Source organism: Tyto alba, unplaced genomic scaffold, assembly GCF_018691265.1.
Source record: "Tyto alba isolate M040663 unplaced genomic scaffold, T.alba_DEE_v4.0 Super-Scaffold_10, whole genome shotgun sequence".
Lineage (NCBI taxonomy): Eukaryota > Metazoa > Chordata > Aves > Strigiformes > Tytonidae > Tyto > Tyto alba.
Window position 1 is genome coordinate 6,179,156 of NW_024881262.1, and position 22,136 is coordinate 6,201,291.

Genomic DNA, 22,136 nt, shown 5'->3' on the forward strand with positions numbered 1-22,136 from the left:
ATGGCAGCACTGCAGACACCAGCTTGTGCTCTCTAACAGGGCTCTGTGTGGGCCTTAACAGGACCGTGCTTGTTCTGCTAAATGCCAGCTCATCCCAAAGGGCCTCAAAATATCATGTATCCCATCCCCCCGAATCCCGCCTGTGAACCAGACTGCAAGGGCAAAGTACCAGAGGCAGACAGATGGTGAATAATGAATGAAGCCTAATATCCATGTCTGACTTTTTGACGAGCTTCCAATTACTTTTCAGGCCCTAATTAATGCAGGTAGCTATGGACGGCATGACGCACCCAGTCCGTTCAACGTCCCGACAGTGTTGATCATCCAACGGCTGATGGTGTGGTTGGCCAACGAGTCGAACATGCTGCTGAGGGCGCTGGCGCCCGCGGCCGTGCCGATCAGGTACTCCAGGATGAGGTTCCAGCCGATGAAAAACGCCACGAACTCCCCCACCGTCACGTAGCTGTAGGTGTAGGCGGAGCCCGTGGTCTTGGGGACCCGCACACCAAACTCAGCGTAGCAAACGCCTGTTTAGAAAGACGTGACACAACATAAGGAAAATGCGCTTGGAAAGGGTAAAAAGTCAGACTGCCTTGGTCCCACCTGTCTGGAGGTGCCAGGAGGTTCCCAGGGCTGTAGCCAGCATCAGGAGCCTAGAGACCACATGGGGGGTTCATGGTGACCCTCCCTCCCCAGTCGTTTGGCAGCCCATTTTCCCATTAAAATTAAGCTGTGATGGATTTATTAAAAACAAAGCAAAACAAAACAAAACAAAACAGAAACCCACACAGTTCAAGCTATCCAGACGCTTAATGCTGTTGTAAAAAAGTATTCTCACAGGTGTGTGCCTCTGATGTGGGACCCTCTGGCATGGCCAGCTGCAGCCCTGCAACACACAAAATCAAACTCGGGGGGGAATTCATGCACAGGGAGCAGAACTGGGCAACAACTGGCGGTGTGGTCCTTGGAGCCCTGTTTCCCTACAGTAGCTTTGATGTTGGTAGATACTTCTTCTTCCCCATCCAACACCATAATATGATTTTTGACATTTTTCCTGGGATTTTTATCAGATGTTTTATTTGTGGTATCAATATTCTGACAAGCTCCCAGTGCTTTTGGCTGCAGAAACCATCGTAGCCCTGGGGTTTGCCAGGGAAAGGTGGTTACAGTGAGACCTGCCAGAGGACGGTGTTTGGGTTTCTCCTAAGCATGGTGGGGCACAAGGAGGTCAGGGATGGTTATAGCTGTTGCGTGGGATCCTGGAGCAGCGTTGCTCAGCCTCATCATAGAGCAAGATGCCACAGGAGAGCTCACACAAGGCTACACCTCTCCCTGCTCCGACTGTGCAATCTCCAAACACCTATCCTGGGTTATTGCCATGCACATCCAGGCACAAGCATGGTGCTGATCATCCCTGCTTTCATTCATACCCATGCAAGAGGAGTTTGGAGCCATCTTATATAGACAACTTAAAATATTTTAACACTTTAAAATGTTACATGTAAGTCTCATTCTGAAGAACAGTTGCAAATCTGACTTTGTAGGAGAAGAAAATAAAAGCAAAGAGAAGTATTTAACTGTAACTATTTGGGAGGAGATTTCAGTGGACTTTAATACTTTCCAAACCTCTTGTGTACTTACTATGTCAGGATACTTTTCAATAAAAACCTGACCCTGACACATTGTTGTCTTAAAACAACCATTAGCTTTTATTTAAAAGGAATAGATGGACTTAGTCATAAATTCTCCAAATATTAGCCTGTTCTGGCTGTTCCTGCTGGAAGGATGCACTGCCCCTGCATGTTTAACACTGATTAAGCCCCTGCCCCAAAGACCCCAGTTCAGCTTGTAAGGTTTAATGAGTTAGGGCCGTTATTATCATTGTGCAAACAGGTAGTAATTATTTAGTTATCAACTACTATTCTGTATTTAGAAGATAATAATTGATTCAAATTTGCAATCAGTTCAGTATAGAGAGGAATTAATAATTTATAAAAACGTTATGAGGTCGCTGCTCTTACTGTAAGTGCAGTTTTTACACAGCACAAACATAGAATTATTGAATCGTTAAGCTGAATTTGGTGGTGCTTCTTTTCTTGGTATTGGAGGACTTTTGGATTCCATTCACTGTTTAACTTGCAGGCACGATGCTGGCAGTGCTTTGCAATGGGACTCTTTGGAACTTGATTTCTGTAAAGCAGGCCCAGCTGCAGGAGCAGGAAGACATCCCCATCATCCAGTCCTACAGACAGCCATTATTCAAAGCTGATGAAAAATACATGTGCTAGGCAAAGGTAAGACATTCACAGATAACTAGAGGCCTGAATGATTTATGAAACAGATGCTCTGATGGGGACAAGTATCTAGTTTCTCTCTTTGATGGCCTTAAAAATCATATAATCTTTCTTGGAGGCAGCTCTACTTTTAGCCAATGACAAGATAAGGATTAAAGAGGATTGTTGATACAGAATGATAATGGCAAAGCAAAGACATTAATATGTATAAAATATTTGAGTTTTCAATTACTCTACTATCCCAAACCAGCAGATTAATCTTTCACTATACATTGGGTACAGCAACACGTTGTGGATATCTGCATTAGCTTTCAGCATACATTGAGAAAATAAACTACTTTTATCATAGTGGGCAGCATCTGGTCTGGGGAACACATGATGCAAGATCTGCCGTCCACCCCTGACTGCCAGTGGCTGTATGGGGTGGCATTAATCCTATCACTTTGCCTTGCGGTGCTACAGAAACAGGGTTCACAGCACTTTCCTCTCTACTTAAAAAGGAAGATAATATCATAATTTACTTGGGTGCATATTTTGTCTGGGTGCAGATAATATCATAGTTTATTAGGGTGCAGATTTAATCTCACTAATCTCTGCTGCATCAGTAGTGTATTTTATTATTATCATTATTATTATTATTATTATTATTATTTATTTTATTATTTTATTATTATTTTATTATTGTTATTATTATCATCATCATCACCACCAACATTATCATCATCATTGTTGTTGTTGTTGTTGTTATTGTTGTTATTGTTATTATTTTAATGCACCTGCACAATGAAGCCGTGTTACTCAGTTACTCCTCAGCAGCCCTGGATATTCAGCACCTCATTCCCTGGTACCCAGAGAGATGCAGCTCCGCTGGTGCCCCCCGTGCAGCCAGTCCGGTGCTGGGGCTGCAGGGGAGGCTGAGCACATCCTCCCCTCCATGACTCTTTGAATTTGGAGACAGATTTATTCTTCCACCCCCCCAACCAAGAGCGTTTGTAAGTTTTTGCAGAAAACAAACCAACACAATGGTTGGTTGGAAGAGCAATCTTTTTACGGAAGACCATTTCTTTTCCTTGAATATCAGCTACACTGTGTAATTGGGGTGACAGTCATTATGCTGGTGTAATTATACAGTTATTGACATTATTCAGAGGGACATAAACACAGCTGAGTGGTCTGGTCTGTGACATTGTCCCTTCCAAGATCCTGTCTACAAGATCCCATTTTTCAGATTTAATTGATCTCTCCATTCTCTGGTTTATCTTGTTTGAGGGTAGGAGGTGAGGCAGCCAGCACCTTTGCATACAGTGCCAGTACACTAGTTAGATGTTTCTGTGTTAGTGGTGTCTTGGGGTCACATTGGGCATCCTGACCTGCCCAGTGGGGACTCTTGCTGGTGAGCAGTGCCTTGGTGGGGCGGGAGGAGGGACTATGGAGTCCTCGCTGGCTTCAAACCCCAAACCCCAGGGCTGCAACAGCCGCAGGGCTGCACGATCGGTGGCACGAGGAACTGGTGTGAGCACCGCAGCTCAGTGCACCCTCCTGGCTTCTGCCTTGCTCTCGGTGTGCCGGGGCGGTGGTGCCACGGTGCGGATGCTGACCCACCCGCTGCCGCCTGGCACGAGGGACCAGGAGACATCCCCCAGGGCACTGGCATGACGGCAGTGATGCTTCAGGTGAAATAAGACTTCAGAAAGGGGCCTTTCAGCAGCGCTGAAGGAAACACCAATTAATTCATGCTACCACACAAGAAATCCAGAGGGACCATCTTTCATTAACCAAGAGCACCTAATTTATCGAGGCAGAGGTACAGTAAAATCCTATTTTCAGCAAGCCACTGAGCCTCTTCATTGTGTTTCATGATCACTGTGTGCAGATACATAAAAGGCAGCTCCATAAAGAAAGCTTCCTTAGAAAAAGGACTCTTATCTCCCCAGCACCACCCTATCAGCTCATGATCAGCTGCAGCTGGTGCCCCTCATCCTGGCCCTTGTCCTGCAGCCAGGCAGCACCTGAGACACGTGCTCAGTTCTCCCCAGCTCCTTTGTGCATTCTGGATGTTGCTGAGCCTGTTCCCACACGGGTACCGGGTAAGAGGATGGCAATGTGCTCCAAAACTGCATGTCTTGGTGCTTGAGATCCCCATCAAGGATTGCTGGGGTTGCAGAGCAATACCTGTACTAGAGAGAGTCTCTTCTTTCTTTCCACAGTCTGACAACAAAGCTTGTGGGATTGTGTGGCAGAGAAAATTATCCCACACTGGTAACTATCACGAGGAAGGACCTGACCCTGGTCTGAGCTCACAGTTAAGGGGTTTGCATAATGTGAACAACAAGGTCATATTACTTTAGGAAAGGAGATCACCAAAGGGACAAGCAACAGCCGGTGGAAAAGGCTGTGGAGAGGGTAATGGGGTTGGGCAAGAGGCAAACTGCTGATTTTTGCCAGGAAGGTGTTTTGGTTAGACAAGGGGGTGGGAGTGGGGAGTTCTGGCAGTTGCAGGTGATGGAGGGAGCCTGTGGGGTCCCCTGAGGTGCAGGTTTTGTGGAGGGAAGTTGGGCAAATGCTTCTGTTTGAGAGCTGAATAAAAGGTGCTTCAGTGAGAGAATGAAAGAGATTGATTTCATTTAATTTATTAGTTTAATCATTTATGCTGTGCCTCTAAGTACCCTGAGGGGGCACACGTTGCTTAAACCTAGGGCAAGGCATAACTGGAATTTTTCAGGTAGATGAAATTAGAAAAATCCCTATCAGAAACCAGGCTAAATGGTGTGGAGGGGTTTCCCACTGGTGGGTCCTGCTCGGCAGGACTTACCCATGGATTTCTCCTAAGGGGAGCTGAATAGCTTTCTGGAACGGGCTTTTTTAGCCAAAACCCTCTTGAGTTCACTGTGCAGGCAGCGGGATCTGACTGTGATTTTCAATACAACAAAGGAAATCAGGTGATCTATCTAGTGGTCCCATCTGGCCTTAAAACTGTGAGTAACTCCTTAAAATCTGTCTGTGCATGCTTGCCTGAACTCAGTGTCCAGTACACCAGGAGTGATCATGATGTGAGAGATGAAATAATGTCCTTTATGAGCCCGATAGCCCATCCAGCTCCCGAACGCTTGCTTGGTTTTACTTGCCAAAAACGTGTTGCTGTTACAGACAACAGCAGCGTCAACCACAAAGTGAGGAAGCAGCCAAGGAGACTATCAAAACACTGCATCCCTCGCAAAACACTTTCCCAGGGCTACAAAAGCAAGCGGACATGAAAGCTGAGCGGGAAGCGGTGTGGGCTCCTGTGGGCAAAGGCAGGAGGAGCTCCCCGCCGTGGGGCAGGGCTCACGTCTGGGGTGAAGAAACCCCATTTGGAGGACAGTATGTTTTTGTTAGATGAGACCCACCCAGGTTCTGTTTGCTCTTGGTTTGCATCATGGCCAGCAAAACCTTTGTAGAGGACAGAAAGCAGGCAGTGGGAAAGGGTAAAGAGACTGCTGCTATTTACCACCTCGGTTAAAAAGCGAGCAGTTTGGCTCATTTGTTGTGTTGGGATCTCAGATGAGCATCAGATCTCATTGTATGCTCTCAGCTCTTGTTCTGGACCGAACCAGTGGTAAATGTGTCCAAGCTGGCTTGCTACTGGGGTCTACCTGGGGAGTGGGGAGGTAGGACTGTCAGTGTGGTGATTCCCAGCCAGAATTGCTAGGATCTTTCCCTGGCGTGGCTTTTTGGAGAGCGTGACACTTGTTCCCGTGCCGTGCCAGGGTTTTCCCTCTGGGCTGCAAGGGTGTAGGGGGTTCAAATTTGCATGGACTTTGGTGGGATCTCCATGGAGCAGCACTGCAACCTCCAGGGAAAGAGCATGATGTGCTTCTACCTCTCCCTACAAAAATCCAGAGGCTTGAAAAGCTGAGCTGGGTCATTTTGCTGTGTTTGCTGTTCCTGTCTTCTATCAAAGCCCTTTGCCATTTACTCAAGTTTCCTTATCCAACCCGCGGATAAAAGCAGAATATCAGACTGACACAGCATGCAAAGTCCTCTGAGCAGGAACATCACATCATCGTGTTAGCACTGATCTGGAAAGGACAAATGCCAGCAGTACTGGCTTCATGTGGAAACCGCAGCTCAAGCCATATGCTCAGCTGGGTTCCTACGGAGGAGATGGAATTCACCGGCTTTTCGCTAAAATACATAATTCCTCTCTCTCTGCACATTTGTTTGTTGTGTTTTTTGTTTGGAAATTCAAAGAGTGATCCTGTGTGAACAGGAACCAATAAAATCAGCTGTAACACTAATTGTGGACTTTTTTAACTGTTAGCAATGTCCACAACAAAAGCTGGCCCGGATGCTACCCAAGCCACCGATACCCTTCCTGTTGAAGCAGGGTTTCCCACGAGCCACACTGTGCTCTTGTTCCAGTGCTGTGGTTTTGTCATCCTCTCTGCCTGGGACGCACGCTGCAAAGCTCTCAAATGTTTCAAAATATATTGACCACAGGCTCCATCCTTGGGGAAGCTGTCAGCAAGTCATCAGGCTAATTATGCTTGGGCTGCTGGCTCCCAGGGCAAGGTTTGGTCTGATATTTGGGCAATGAGAGACAGTGAGCCCCATGAGCTGGGTAAGCCCAGTGTGAAAGGGTTTTTTAGTCTACAGGGAAGTTGCTACCTCCTCGTAGCTTGTGCTGCTGAGCGTGGGTCCTGCCAGGAATCCACTCATGAATGGAGCCAGAGGATGCACGAGGTGGCACGTTACTCAAAAACCCACACGCACGACTCACCTGACAAGATGGAGGCGACGGCAGCGATGATGAAGGAAACGATGACCCCGGGCCCTGCCATCTCCTTGGCTACCAGGCCCGACACGACGTACATGCCAGTGCCCACGCAGCTCCCGACGCCAAGGGAGATGAGGTCGAGGGTGGTGAGGACCTTGGCCAGCCTGGTGCCCTGGGTGGTGGAGGTCCCCGTGCCCTCCAGCATTGACTCCACGGGTTTGGTGCGCAGGACGCGGGCACGCAGGGCATGGCCTGCCACCCCCCACGGCACCCGCCGTGGGTCCAGGCGTGAGAAGAAGCCACTCATGGCTGGTGCTGGGCTCGGCGGAGGTAGGTCACAGACGGTTTTGGCAGCACCCGCTCAGGGCTGTGGCTGCATCTCCCTCCTGTGCTGGCGGCCCAGCTGCAAGAGAGAAGAACGCTTTTTAACTGGAATGGCAAAGAAAAAGGGATGTGCTCCACATGGAGGAACAAAAAGGGGTCCCCAAGCTGGTTTCTGGCTGGGCTCCGGTGCTGGGAGAGCCCTGGGGGCTGAGAGGATCTTTGATGTCGCCAATGCTGCTTCTCTGGAGAAATCTCCTTTCTCCATCCCAACTCTTTTGTACAACAGGGATGCTCTGTCCTCCTTTATGTTTGTTTACGTGGTTTTAGCCCCAGTTATTCATACAGCCCCACAAGCAGCAGGAACCCGATACTCTCCGTGTGCCCGTTACTTGGCTTAATTGCTCCCAAAGCGATGGTGGTGATGTATGACTGCGAGGTGCTGGTGGCCACCGTGGCACTTGGGGCCCTGGTGGGGATTAAGCCCAACTCCAAGCTTGGCAACACCACAGCATGTTCGGGCAGCGGGGATGCTCCTGTGTCAGCCCACCATCGCCATGCCGGGACCTTCTGTGGGACATGGCTGTGCTCCACCTGCGCTGCAAGGAGGCCGTAGCTTTGCTCTACGTGCAGCGTGTTGAGACGACCGGCTATGGGGCTTGATCACCACACATTGGCCTGTAACAGGGACAGGTGGTTTTTTTGGTGCTATAGAAGTTGTCTGTTACAGCTCTCTGGCTATACTGAGTGTTTTATTTTTTTTGCATGCTACCATCATCCTGGTGAATCCTAAAGGGGAAAGTTTTAAAGGGTGCTGTTTGTTCAGGTCCCAGTGAATTGTGTAGTTGAACAAAGAAAGCACACCAAAGACTTTTTTTAACTTATCACTTCACTTTTGTAGTTATTTAAACGCTCTTTTAGGACTTTTTTTTTTTTTTAAGAGATGTATTTCAGGAGTAACTGCAACAAGCTTTGGGGTCCAGCTTCCACATAGTTAAGCTGAGAGGAGCTTGGCAGAAGAGTTAAGACTGTCTTAAAATTGTCTTATGATTCCAAATCATGAGATTGTCTTAAAAATCATGAAATGATGTTGTTTTGCCCTTTCTCTGTGCTTTTACATCTTAGGTCATATTTTCAAGAGCTATTCAGCCACTGCCATTTCCCACTTCCCTTTCTGCTTGTTTTTTAGCAAACTGTAGTTCTCAGGTGAGCTCTTAACACCAGAAGCAATGACTTCCTAGTGACATGTGATTACTTCTTGATTTTGAGCAAAATAACAAGAATCTACGATCACTGCATGCTAATATAAGAGAACAGGAAAAATAGTTTATTAAATATGAATTTTAGCCTGGCAGCTTCTTTCCTGTTACTACAGAAATTTTATTTTTTTTTTTAATCACCTTGAAGACAAAACAGTTATTTGTCCGTTTCTACATCCAAAACATTGTATCTACCAGGCAGCCTTGTGTTGCTGGACTTTATGAAATGAAACACAGCATTCATTTCATGTTTTGGTTGATCACAGTTCAAATTGTGCTGATTTTTTTTACCTCGAGCAACCACAAGCTGAAAGGCTGGACGTCCTAGCTAAGAATAATAATAAGGAAACAATGTTACCGGTCTTGAGCAAATGTGCGTCTTTGGGTTGAGAATGAAAACTGCGTTTGGCTTTTGGGTTGCTCAGGGAGTTAGCTGGTTTGCAGCATGGGCTGGATCTTGTATTGGGTTTTACTTTCTGGTTTAAATGAAGGTCTGTGTTGGAAGAGGGCAGCTGAGCCAGAGCTCAGGGGGCCTGCACCCGCTGGGATGAAACAGGACAGTCCTCGGGGCAGCGTGTCCTTGTGCTGGCACCTCCAGAATGGCTCAGCTTTGCCATAGCTATGTTTCAGTCATGGAGAAAAGAATTCCTCTAAGCAAAGTGATCACCCAAAATTTATCCTCCTTTTATTCAAAGTACAACATCTCTGAAGCGTGGGCTGCAAAAGAGGTCTTGACGTACTTTTACCCAACCACTTCCTATCCTTCATTTAATTATTTTCCTTGGACTTTATGGATGCTCCTAGCTGAGTTTGAAAGACTCAGGTTGCTACGCTTAAATTTACACCAAACTGACTTGAACTAGCCAAGAAGTTGGGCAGAAGTATCTGTCTGGTTTTTGAACTGTTACAACTTAGACATTCTTATTTCTGTGCAATTTTCTCACTTACTTTGTACTGTAAGAAAATATCTTTCCCAAGTGAACCCATCCTTGGTTTACTCATACCAAAAACCCATCATAAGGTGAAAATAATAGATACTGAAGAGTCAGCTCTTCACTCTTGTAAAGAAAACAATGCCAAGAATCAAAGGCTGGGAGTTGAGGCTGGACAAATAAAAGTTGGGTGATTAACTACGGGAAGAGATGAACACTGGGAAGAATTTATTTGTGTCTCTTGATGTCTTTATACCATTTCTGGATGCTTTTGAGAAGGCTGTGCTTGTCACAGAGGAGCCACTGGGCCGCCAGAAGAGGTAGGATGGTGTGGTATGGAGGTGCCAAGGCTGCGGGCTGGTCCTGGGTCCCATCACCAGCTTTGTGTTTTGGCATGGGAAGTCCTGCCCTGTGTTTTAAGGAGGATGGGACTGATGTGGTTTGAGATCAGCTTGTTTTCATCATCCTGTCTGAGGTGTCCGTGGGTGGCTGAGGAAGGGTTTGGGAAGGCTGGCATGTGCTCAGGTCTTGCTGGAGGGATCTGCATCCACACTGGAAAAATTAGTGCGTCCCTCAAACCGAAGAGAGTTGAGCATGACTGATTCAGACAGCCCAGTTCACTCTCAAGACACATCAGGGTACAGAAATTACTTTCTCGCCAGCATTGCAATGAACCTCAAGGGAAGACATGCCAGCCCTGTCTAGGAATAATTTTAAACTACTAAAATAATAAAAGAACGTAAATATTTTAAATGGTTTAAATTTAAAGCAGGAACTGGCTGGTGGATTTGTGATGTACCCAGATTTAGGCAGCTGAGCTGTTCCAGCTGCCTGGGGCTGGGCTGGGACCAAGTCCTCCTGCATGGCAGCCCAACGCAGCCCTGCGATTCATATGGTCCCTCCTAAGTTACCAAGGGGGGGGGGGGAAATCCTCCAAAACATCTGAAATTAAGTAACTCTATAATTGCTGCTATATTCAATTAAAGTGATCATTTGAAACTATTCCAGATGTTTAAGCAAGATTGTTGCTCTGTAGCTTGGAAAACATCCTTTTACTCCATTTGGAACCATAAAAAAAATAAATCTTGTGGATGGCAATCATTTCTATGGGGCAGGGACAGCTCGCTTCTGCTCCGCTGCACTAACCCTGCCCGGCTAGAAGCGCACAGGGAGAAGGAAAGAGATTTTTAACTTGTGGATTTTTTTTATCTGCTCTCCTCATTATAAACCTGGGAAGATGAAGGGAGCTGTGGCTCGGAGGGGGCAAGACTGACTTGGGGAGCTGCAGCCGGGTTTCGGAGCTGCACAGCTCTCCATCGTCAGGCAGCCTGCGTCGGTTCTCCCCGGCTGCCGCCTCGCCGGCTGGCGCTTGCTGCTGCCACCACGCGCTTGTTAGCAACCGCTGTTTGTACCGAAACACTCTTCTTCATTAGGGTAAATTAACTAAAACAGCAATCAAGTCAGAAGGAGAGGCCTAGGTATTTACAGGCATGGATCTTCCTTAGTGTCTGGGTCAGGGCTGAATTTATTCCTGAAGCAAATCTCCTTTCTGCGGGCTGCCCCGTGACGGTGAGATGCAGCATGGTGCCCCCCAGCATTGCCCATCCTCATCACTCCCACAGCTCCAGCTTCCCCACACGAGCTTCCCTATGCCTCGTCTGTGCTTTGGGATGGCTTATTTGATTATTCTGTTAACGACTCCCCTCCCTCTGGGAGTCCATAGGAGTATCCTTAAGCAAAGACCTCTGTTAAAAAATGCTGGGAATGCAGCAAGGAACAGAACATCGATGGTGATAAATGAAAAAAAGAGAGCTCCTGTTGGTGTATTGATGGGAAGCCAGGCAGGGGTGCTCATTAAGAGGAAAAAGTTGGATTTCCTCTAGTTTACATGGCTCACAGAAGTAATTATTACAGAGAAAAACTTGCTGATGCCCTGGCAGCAGCTGGGTTGGCATGTTCCTGACCCTGGCATGCAGGACAGCAGTCTCCAGTTTGCTGCAGGTTTTTTTTTATGGGGAAAACTCCTTTCTGCTTGCCCAGGGGAGATGTGCCCCAGAAATGTGGGATCAAAGCAGATCCCTACTGAAAGCCGAGGCGGTGCCTGCTGTGGACCTCAGAAACTGTAACACAGATATTTACAGTGCAGGAACAACAGCCCCAGGACCCGTTCCCTGCTTCATGCCAATCTGGGCTGCAGCATCCCCCCTGGGGAAAGGGAGCCCCAAAGGCTCCAGGGGAGGTGAGAGGTGGCTCACAATGATGCAAGAGGCAGCTCCTGGAAGCAAACCCACTGCAATCCCTGACGAAGGACAAGAGAAAGAGAAAGAAACACGCTAGTCTGACTTCCCTGCTCCCCCCTCCCTTTTTTCTTTTAATTACGAGCTCAGTGACAGTGAGGCGGACTTGTGTGAAGAGACACAGATACTGAATTTCATTCACTACAGCTCCTACAGCAGGGAGAGAAATGACATCATCGGCGCGATGCGGCGGGAGTCAGGCAGCAGCTCTGGCCGGAGGGATGCCTTCTGCCGGGGCTGCTCGTCACGATAATGTTTTCATTGCGAATGCAATTTGATTTGGAGTTTTACGTGCTTGTTTTTACAGTGTTGATCCCCAGCTGGGCTGCCACTGTAAAAGCTGGCTCTGTCTCCATCACCAGCCCTCCTTAAAGGGATTTAAAAGCCAGGCGTGTTGCCGAGAGCAAGGGCTGGTCCTTGCCAGTCCCGGCAATGCTCACGTGGGTCCATCTTTAGCAATCTGACCTTGTGCCTTTGTTGTTAATTTTGGGCTCTTTTTATTTTTAATCTTTCCATTTTTACCTCTGCTTGAGCAACTCAAGTGGAGCTGTGCTTAATTTAAACTCAAAATCTCACTAAATTAAGCTAGTGATATATTTCAGGCTTAAGACCAACTCTCTACATTGCATCAACTGAAAAAATGGGTTCAGGGATTTTTGTGTGTGTGTGTCTTCATAGTGAAATGGAAGTAGAGGGGTTGAACAGCACTTTTCTATGTTACCTCCATCTGTGTTACACTTAAGTGCTTTACCAGTGCTAACACTGCTGTAAGATGGCTAAACATCATTATCTGCTTTTGACAAATAAGAGGAAATATCTAATTTGACCAAAGACGTGAGTGCCATGCATCCAGAACCAGCCCCCAGGAGTCTTTAACTTTTGTATTCTAGTCTCCAGTGTAAGAGTCAAAAGAATATAGACATGTAATCCAGTAAAATAATTAACATGTACATAGAGATTTACATGTACATAGAGATTTTTGCCCCTCTGCAGCCTTCAGAGGGGTGATATGTTGTGCTGGTTTAACTTCTGTCATCTCCGAGGAGAGGCTGGACTGCCTGAATAATCAGGGAAAAGGCAAAAGGAAGGATGGGAGAGATGTCAAAGCTCTTTATTGTCTGGCAGCTGGTGGGTCCCAATTCCTACGCTAAATACCTAATTCAGTATTTGAGCAGCGATCTTTGGGCAGCGTGTCCATGAAGACGAGCAATGAAGAGGTTGAGGTGGCTGAGTGCTCATCTTCCTGCCTGGATGAGGAATAGGTGGGAGCTGTACTAACACATTCAGAGGTGAAACTGGAGCCAGTCGTGGTGAAGGACAGCAGATCCCTTGATATTGGACTGTTCTAAACTTTGCTGGGGTTGATTACATGCTCCCATCACAAGTACTTGGTCCGTGGCCCCTTGGGATCCTCTGGAGCATCAGGCTAGTGAGAAACAGCTCTGGGGCTGGAGGGATCAGTGTTTTCCTCCTTCCTAGGGGCTGGATGCATTTAGAGATAGCACCTATAGCCCCTATAGCCTGCAGGGAACGGAAACCCAAATTCACTGTTTGTCTTTTCCAAGATGCTCATGGGCATCCTTGGAGGTGCATCCCCTCCTCATAGACAGAAAATCCATCTCCCCAAGAATTCATATTTTCTGCTGTCCTTCTCCCCTGTGCCTACAGAAAGTAGTCCTATGTCTGGCATTTTGGTTTTCCACTTGTTTTCTGCCCTTTTTGTCCAGATATCAATGATTCCTCATGATGCAGAGTGGTGAAGGACTGAGTGCAGGGTGCTTATGACAGATACAACAGTCTGGAAGTGCTGAGCTGTAAGTAATGCAATATGCATGAAGTGCTCCATTTGTGTTTGCAAAAAAGCTATTTAATCATCAGAATAAAATAAAATAAAAAAAAAAAAAGAGAGAGAGAGAGAGAGAATTACATTGAAAGAGGTTTAATCAATTTGCACATTTTCAAAAAGGTCTAATTCGTCATTGTTGTCTTGAGATGGTGAAGTAAAAGCCTTAAAAAATGTAATGATACTGCTAATGCAGGGAAATGACAGATCAATAGCTGGGTGAGCTGAGCAGGAGATGAGGAACCAAGCACTTCTTGGAATTGCTCTGACAGGCTGCCTCTGAGAGTGATGAAACCACATGAAATTAGTAAATTTGTTTCTCCATCAGTAAAATGGAGAAAGTAGCTACCTTACAGAAGTGCATGAGTGGTTAATTCAGTTGAGTTTTCTAAGGAAGCAGAAGAGAAACCAGGCTAAAATCTATTAATGCTCCTCTAGCTGTACCTGTTGAAAACAATATCGCAAAATGAATATTTGAAGGTGTGCAGAACCCCAAGGGTCCTTTTGCAGATGACCATGGGCTCATTTGTGGCGGCTGTGTGATTTTGCATTTGAGGTGCAGCTATTGATACCAATGCTACGGCTATCGGACACAGCCTCCCCTGCTTTTGCAGTCACGAGCCACAGTATGGTTGAACACACAAAACTCCTAAAGGAAGTTTGGGCTCGCAGGTCTGCCTGCTCAGACTATTTCAAGGACTAGTGTGCTGACCTCTGATATTCAGGCATTTAAAACACTGCGAGCCACGTACCCAGGAACTGAGATTGGTCTCATGTGCTGGCATATAATTCTGCAACCTTTCCTCGGGTTTTGATAGTGGCAGCTCCAGACCCTGAGCTGTCACAAGAGGAAAAAGCATCTTCCTGCTATAATGGTATCTTCTCTGGATCATAGTGAGTTGCCTGTTTGCAGTGCTAGGTAGATATTTTTCTAGCAGTACGATTGCTGTTGGTATCAGTGAGGTGGTTGCAGGCTTGTGTTTGCAGCTCTGGGCTTTTTCCTATTTTTGGGTAATGGGTTATACTTCCAGTAATTACTGCTTTGATGAGATATACACATTTTCTGTAATGAATATACTGTCAGAGTGGACAAGGGCTTCCTCTGTATCACTGAAATGTTTAGACCCGGATTACCAGATAGTCTCTTCTAGAATTATACTCATTTAAAAACTGTTTTTGCTTTAACAACATGCAGGAGGAAATCTCTGTAATTACTGGGTTGTGCTTTCTTTTTCCTTCCTCTGTGGATCCATACTTTTACACCACAGAATGAAAGTCATTATGGTTTGCTCCAGGCCAGCCATGAGAGCTTTTTACATTTGACATAATTCACAGAATGGGTTATTTATTAACGTGTGAGGCACTCTAAACAAAATGGATTTTTACTGTTGTGAGAGTCTGGCTGATGCATCATTATGACAACTTATTTCATTTCTGGGCAGCATTTTGAATTTCAGTGGCAAAAACACAAATTAAATCTTTCAGTAAAGTACAGATTTAACACTTTGGCTTTGTCATCCAAATCAGAAAAAAATTACCTGTCTATCAAATACAGGATCTGAAACCTTACTATTTTTAAGCCTCTACTTTAATTTTGAAGATTGCTGTTTTTATAGAGATTCTTTCATTACCCACTAAGAAACTGTTGTTTTTTCCTCTCAACGTTGACTCTCATTTACCAGTGGTCTTTCTGGCTTTCTGTAACAATTTAGTAGGAATCCAAAATGGTCTTTTACACTGTAAACACATCAAGCTTCCAAACATGGTTCAGCTCTTGCTGGTTTTCAAATGCATTTCTCTTTTGTATGTGCACATGGTCTCATTAATTAGTTATCATGTTCCATCAGTGGTTATACAAGTGTAATTGATTATGCCTCGCTGCCCCATTTCCATCATTTCGGCTATCAGCTCATTAATGCAGGAGAGGTTCTCAAAGAAATACTTTCCTCAGAACAAGCTGGAAAGACACAGTCTTCAATCCTGAACTTATGAAAGGCTCCAGAAAAAGCAATAGTAGTATATGCAAATCGATGGGGGTTTTTTTGCATATGAAAAAGGGAGCCTAGAGCTGCAGGGTAATTTGGCTGGTTGTAGCCTGTGTCACTAAATTCCTCAACAGAAGTGTGAGGTAGATTCAACGCACTTCCAAGGAAGCGAATAGCAGCTCCTGCTGCTTTTGTTACATGTTTGGCTGCTTATTCTTATTATTCACTAGGACAAAAAATCCTTGCCTTACATGAGTAATCCTCCTGCATTTCAACACAACTGATTATATGAGTAATGTGAACACAAGTTGATCAAAGAAGATGATTTAGAATAGTTTCTGTGTTTAGTCATTCATCATCATCAGTCAGGCAAATGCACTGCAACACCTAAGCGGTGTGCAGTGTGAGTAATACCTGGTGTTGTAGCATGAGGGCTTTTTGACATTTCCCACTGAGTTACGAATACACATCTAAGATTAAATCAGCATCTAGGACAGTAGCAGTGAAGCAGAATTAAATGAAGAATGACATGTTCTTAAAAATGCTAATCGCATCAAAATTAGGGTATTATAATATTTCAGAGTGATGCACACACACTGTCCCAAGATGTCCTTGTGTAGCAAGGAAATCGGCAAGAGCCGCAGTGATTACATTTAGCTTAAAATTTGCTTGCCATTGAAGCCCTGGTATCTAATTGCATACCTGCTCTTAGCATCCCTTACCGGTGAGATGCCAAAACCCAACCTCTTTCACTGAGGCAACACATTTTGTCTCCCAACTACAGTAAGCAGAATCTCCCCATGATGCCCTGCTCTGCCCGGCAAGCGTAACTTGCCTGGAGTGCCTGCATGCAATTAAGAGCAGAAAGGAGAGTTGCTGAAATATTATTGCCATAGTTCTCGTTTGTGTGGGAGCCCTCAGCCAAAGGAACTCAACGTATTCCTTCCTTTTGTCTTAATTTACTTTGTGCATAGCAGGTGACCCTAGTTATTAATTGCACATCTTCTGGTCCCCGTTGCTTCCACAGCCAGTTAATGAGTGGAAGGCACCTGCTGTTGCCCAGGTGCCTTAGACAAGACACTGCTGTACCCAGATGCTTCTCGAGCACCTCGCTGTGGGGCTGGAGTGGTGTGAGACCTGTCATCAATGCTTTCTGCTTGTTCCCAGCTGAGGAGGAAGGGCGGGCAGGAGAAGCATACATTTCCTTCACTACCAGACCAGGGCATCCAAATCTTGCCTGGAGGTCATCTTGTCATCGTTGAGCACCACGGAGCCGTTGCTCATTTAGTACGACTCAACAGGTCCATCATTAAGACCTGGTTCAATAGTGCCCAGGCACACTTTTAAGGCTAAGTTTTAATTGTGATGCTGTGGGTGGAATGTGCCCAGATGTGCAATTGGTGTCTCAGCACAAGAGGTGTCTCCATCCTCCGGTTTAAAAAACTTTGTTGAGTAAGACTCGGCCCATACTCAGGGAGCTGAGGACCTACAGGAGGAATGGACCAAACCACCAACTTAGGTCGTGGTCACCAACAAACAAGAGTCAGTGAGGGCAGCCGAGAGGTTTTATAGATGTTTACTGAAAGTTTTGACACAGATACCTCCATAGACACCTGTAGCATGGTAGCAGTAACCCGTTTCCCTACAGACACAAACAGCTCGATCCTGTAACTCTGTCCTCTCGCAATTAGGTGGTACTTGAAAAACCTGCACCACAAAAGCTCTTCTTCTGTTCACTTTCCAGGTAGATTTAATTTATGGTATCATGTATTTCAGTAAATTATTGATACAGTCGCTGTGCAGAGGAATAGAAACAATAGAGTCACGTGTTGCATGGCTCCACCTCACCGGTTTTGTTTCGTAAGTGCCTGGGCTTCGCTCTGACTGTTTTATTGCAGGGAAAAAATAGTTTTATCCTAGGGATGTTCCAGCCTGGTGACAGAAAGGGATGGGCTGTGGTGGCAGCGCCAGTGCTAGCTGGAGCACCCTGCCCTGTGTCGATGAACACGTAGTCTAGAGGCAGGGCTCCATTTTGATAAGCCAAGGAAACATATACATGAGAAAAATTGCTCGGTACCAGAACGCAGTTTCCAGTTGACAGCCATGGCTTAGCTACATCTCATTGCTTTTAAATGAAAAATGTTTTAGGAATCTCTGTGGCTCGTGGATCTAAGTTAGAATCTTCTCACATTTACACTGCAGGTGGCTTAATGAGTTCAGCAGACTCACCCTGGACCGAGGTGAGACTCTGGCCAGGTTTTCACATCCATAGGAAGTAGCTTAAAAATGTCTTCTATATTTCTTGACTCTGGATCCTTTTACATCCCTAGATCTGCTGTCTCTCACAAGAATGACAATTCCAGGCCCAGCCATGGCTTTATATTTTATAGAAAGTGCCAATCTGGGAGCAATGATTTTTTAAATTTTTTTGAATCAATGTGAAAGACACAGATGCTACCCACCTGCTAATGTTTTTTTTTTTTTGTGACATAGGGATCCTACCACCACACACAGATGAAGAAGTATTTGATTCTTTTTGCATTCCTACATTCTTATCTTTAAAATGTCCTAATAATCCAAACAACAACAACATGTTGCTTAAACATATACCTTATGATGTAGCTCAGGTGCTCTGAAGGCAAGGTTTTGATTGTTTGAGGGCTAAGAAGTCTGAGGGACCAAGTATATTCTTTTATAGACTACTCTGTTATCCTCATTTCATTGTTGTTTTTCACAAAGACCCTGGGGTTTTATTTATGTTTGTGTAAGTTCTTGCCATCCTATTTGCTTGAACATTGTAGGGCTTTACAGGAAAACCATTAATTTAGCCACTGAGAGGTTATCCTGTTCTTGTTGAATTTTCTAGAAAAACTCCTATTGCCTTCAAGGGAAGATGGATGAAATCTTATATGTGTGTGATGTCAGAACAGAAAAAACAGACTGTCTGGTGCTCAAGAAGAAAGTAGTGTCAAGTCAGCCTATAAATACCTCCTTTAAAATATTTTGAGCTGGAATCCTTTCTGATATGATCCTATCTGAGACTCTGAAGTTCCATAAAGAACACATTTTCATAATTTTCATACGATTCTAAAAACTTATAGAAGAGTAAGATATGTGACTCCTGAATAAGATATGACTCCCGAAGGAGAGTGATTTATGTTTTAAATTGCTTCACTTTACTGCAATATGCACAAAGAAAGAGATTCTTTTTAGGGAGAGTTAATTGATGAAACAAGTTAGAAAATTGGGGGATTCAAAATATAAGGTAGTCACATTTGTTCTGCTTTTGGTATGTGGTCAAAAATCCCACTTCCTGGGAATGTCATACTTGTCTAGAGGGGAGGCTGGGGCACCTGGGAGCAAAGTTGTACATCTCTGTGCCTGACTTGCGGAAGTAAGGATCACAGGTACCATTAAGTCCACCGAGTTCATTTTATCTGAATCACAGGCCATTAGTTTCCAGGCAATTACCCCTGCAGGGAGCCCAATGACTTGCTTTGGCTAAGTTGCATCTTTCAGGAGGACATCAAGCCTTGACGTAAACAGATGGAGAATCCAGCGGGTTTTCTGATAGCTCCTTCATCAGGTCATCAGCCCTCCACTGTTCAAAAATGGGATCCCTCACTTAAATCAGAACGTTTTGGCTTTAGCATCTTGGCACTAGTTCATTTTGTGACTTTCTCTGGCAGACGGAAGAATAACTCAGTGCCTAGTAATTTCCTTCTGTAGAGGCTTTTAGATTCAAGAATCAAGTCACCTCCCACCCTTCTTTTTAATGATAGAAGTTTCTCAGGTGCTGCAGTTCCTCACCTATAAGGGCCTTTCTCCAGTCCTTGGTAGATTTTGGCTTTTTTTTTTTTTTTTCTTCCAATTTTATTGTAATATTTGTTGATGTCTACTGTACTCCAGCAGTCTCAGTTTCCAATAGATGAGGTAAAATTTCCTTCCTATGTGCCCCTTACTGAGCAGCAATTGAACGAGGTTTGGGTTTTTTTTTCCTCAGTCTTGTTCAATGGCTTGTCCTATTGCAGATATTGCATCCATCCTGTCTGCTCAGATATGTACTGTACATTTGACTTTACTTTGAGAGGACCCGAGATTCTCTGTTGACATCATTTACTACTTATCAGTCTCTGTTATGTCAGCAAAGTTCAGCATCTTTGACAGATGAAAATGGGAAATAACACCTGGGCCTTGGACCTCTACAAAAACTCCTTACTTCTCAGTTCTCATGCAACAAGGATTCCCCACGGAGCAGTATGTTTTAAGAACAGGTAATTAGTTTAATCTAGGTAATTTCTCACTCTAGTATTGTTTTTGGCTTGTTTAACGTTTTTTGTTTGTTTACAAAATGTTGTTCACCTACGGTAAATCATACGCCTTAGCATTGTGTACCAATAAAACAAACACATGTAAATATCTTTAGCAATCAGACTTTCAGTCTCATGACAGTTTTTGGGCAATTAAACAAATGCCTTGGCATGCTAAAACGTACTTGCCTGCTACTTAGGGACACAGGGAGGATTAATTAGGTAATATGCTAGATTAGATCAGACATGGCCCTTTTGAGCCAAAAGTCTTCTCTGGGGTTGACTGGAGTCATACTGCTTCCTACTCCTCCCCAGAGCCGGGGCTGGTTTAGGAAGCCCTGTGTTAGATCTCTCTCAGTACAGCCCGTGACAGGAAAGCGCTAAGTCAATCTGTATAAACTAGCATTTAATAGGCCACAAAACCTGAGCCGGAAAGCAATTCTGAGAAAAGAGATTAGGATTTTCAATATAGTGATGCTGAAGCGCACCTAGCCGGGGCTGAGGCGGGCAGACAGGCGGTGTTAGGCTGTTCCAAAATACCCGTGTGGAATCGATAAGCAGCACCGAGTCGGGGGGTGACGTAAAAAGGAAGCTAACTCCATTACCGGGATCTAAGTCAGAGGGAGTTTTGCGGGCGCCGGCGGGAGGGCAGAGCTGTAAATCGAGTCCGTGTGCGTGGGCCAGCCACGGCCATTGGGAGGGGGGGGGGGCGGGGGGGAGAGGCCCCGTCGGGGCTTCAGCACCGCGGACAGCGCCCGCACGGCCCCACGCGTGATCCGGCTGCAGCCCGCGGCCCTCGCCCGCCGCCAGCACCCCCCGGGGCGGGGGGGGGTGGGTGGGTGTCACCTGCCCTCGCCCCCTTGCCCTCCTCCCTCACGGTTTCTCTTCATCTCGGGTTTCTGTCCTGCCTATCCCCCCCACCTCCAACGCCCGCAGCGCCCCGACCTTCCCCTCACGCGTGTCGGGCCGTAACCTGTAGCGAGAGCTGTCGCTCCGACCAGACCACCCGCTATTTCTCGCCTCACTCCGTTTTTTCCTTGTTTGCTATCAATTTCGTGCCGTCGGCTCTAACGCCCCCCCCCCCCCCCCCCACTCCGCTGAGTGCCCCCCACACTTTGTAACCACGGGGGCCGCAGCCTGGCCGGGGCAAGCGGGGTGCCCAAGCGGGCTGGGGTCCCCCGGGGTCGGTGCCCCGTGGCCTCGCCAGCCCCGTGTGCGTGGGGAAAGGGGGGGGGGGGGGGGATGCCCACGGCCACCCTCACCCTCCTCCCCCCTCGAGGCGCCGGGCCAGACCTCTCCTGGGCTCACAGCCGGGTCCCCGCACCCCGAGAGGCTCCGGACCCCCCCCCACCAACACACACCCCCACCCCGCTCCCTCTTTTCCCTCCCTCCATCCCCCCCTTCCCCCGCGGGGCACTCACCGCCGGGCGCGGAGGGCAGCGGGCGGGCGATGCTGCGGAGCCGCCGCGGGCGCGCACCCCGGCGGGGGCGGCTGCGCTGCTGCAGCCGGCGGGGGGGGGGGGGGGGGGGGCGGGTTTTGGGGGGGGGGGGTGGGGGGGCTGCGCTGGGCACCGCCGGCCCCGGCTCCCGGCCGCGCACGCAGGGCGGAGGGAGGGATGGAGGGATGGAGGGAGGAGGGATGGAGGGAGGAGAGATGGAGGAGGGATGAAGGAGGGAGGGAGGGAGGAGGAGGGAGGGAGGGAGGGAGGAGGGAGGGAGGGAGGGAGGAGGGCGCTGCAGCTCCTCAATTATTCAGCGCTTCCCCCTCTCTGCGCCCTCCCCGCCTGCCGCATGTGACCGCCCGGCAATACCCACGGGTCGAACCGAGCCGTGCCGGTCCCGGGAGACCTGCTTGCACGGAGCTGCTACCCCCCACGGCCACGCTCTCACCCATCGAGTCCTCTCTGCTAGCCCAAGTGTTCTGAGGGCTGCCTCCCCCAAATTGCCTGGCTGCTGAAAATGAACTCCCCTGGCTGCCTCCTCCAGAGCAGGGTTTTCCTCACCCACTTTGTTTTCTCCTTGAGCCGCACTGTGAGATTTGGGTGCTAATACTGTAATCCCGGAACAGGCAGAATTAAGACTAAAATAATGCCTCGTGTATTGAAGCGTGCGGTGTTGTCCAGCCTAGCTGGGAGGAGT

General features: G+C 46.9%; 1 protein-coding gene across 2 annotated transcripts in view; it reads right to left on the bottom strand.

Moving 5' to 3' along the window:
• SLC7A14 (solute carrier family 7 member 14) overlaps window positions 1–21,906 on the bottom strand; it is a 33,813-nt gene extending 11,907 nt beyond the window's left edge. Inside the window, exons 1-3 of one of the 2 annotated variants that reach the window (XM_032986523.2) lie at window positions 21,888–21,906; window positions 7,054–7,453; window positions 291–527 (exon numbers count right to left, since the gene is read on the bottom strand). In XM_032986523.2, the coding sequence (XP_032842414.1) occupies window positions 291–527; window positions 7,054–7,357 (541 nt within the window). In that variant the 5' untranslated portion in view covers window positions 7,358–7,453; window positions 21,888–21,906. Of the gene's footprint in view, window positions 1–290; window positions 528–7,053; window positions 7,454–21,418; window positions 21,483–21,887 lie in introns of those variants that run through there. The other variant, XM_042799316.1, reaches the window with a different exon arrangement.
• Between the last annotated feature and the right edge of the window lie 230 nt (window positions 21,907–22,136).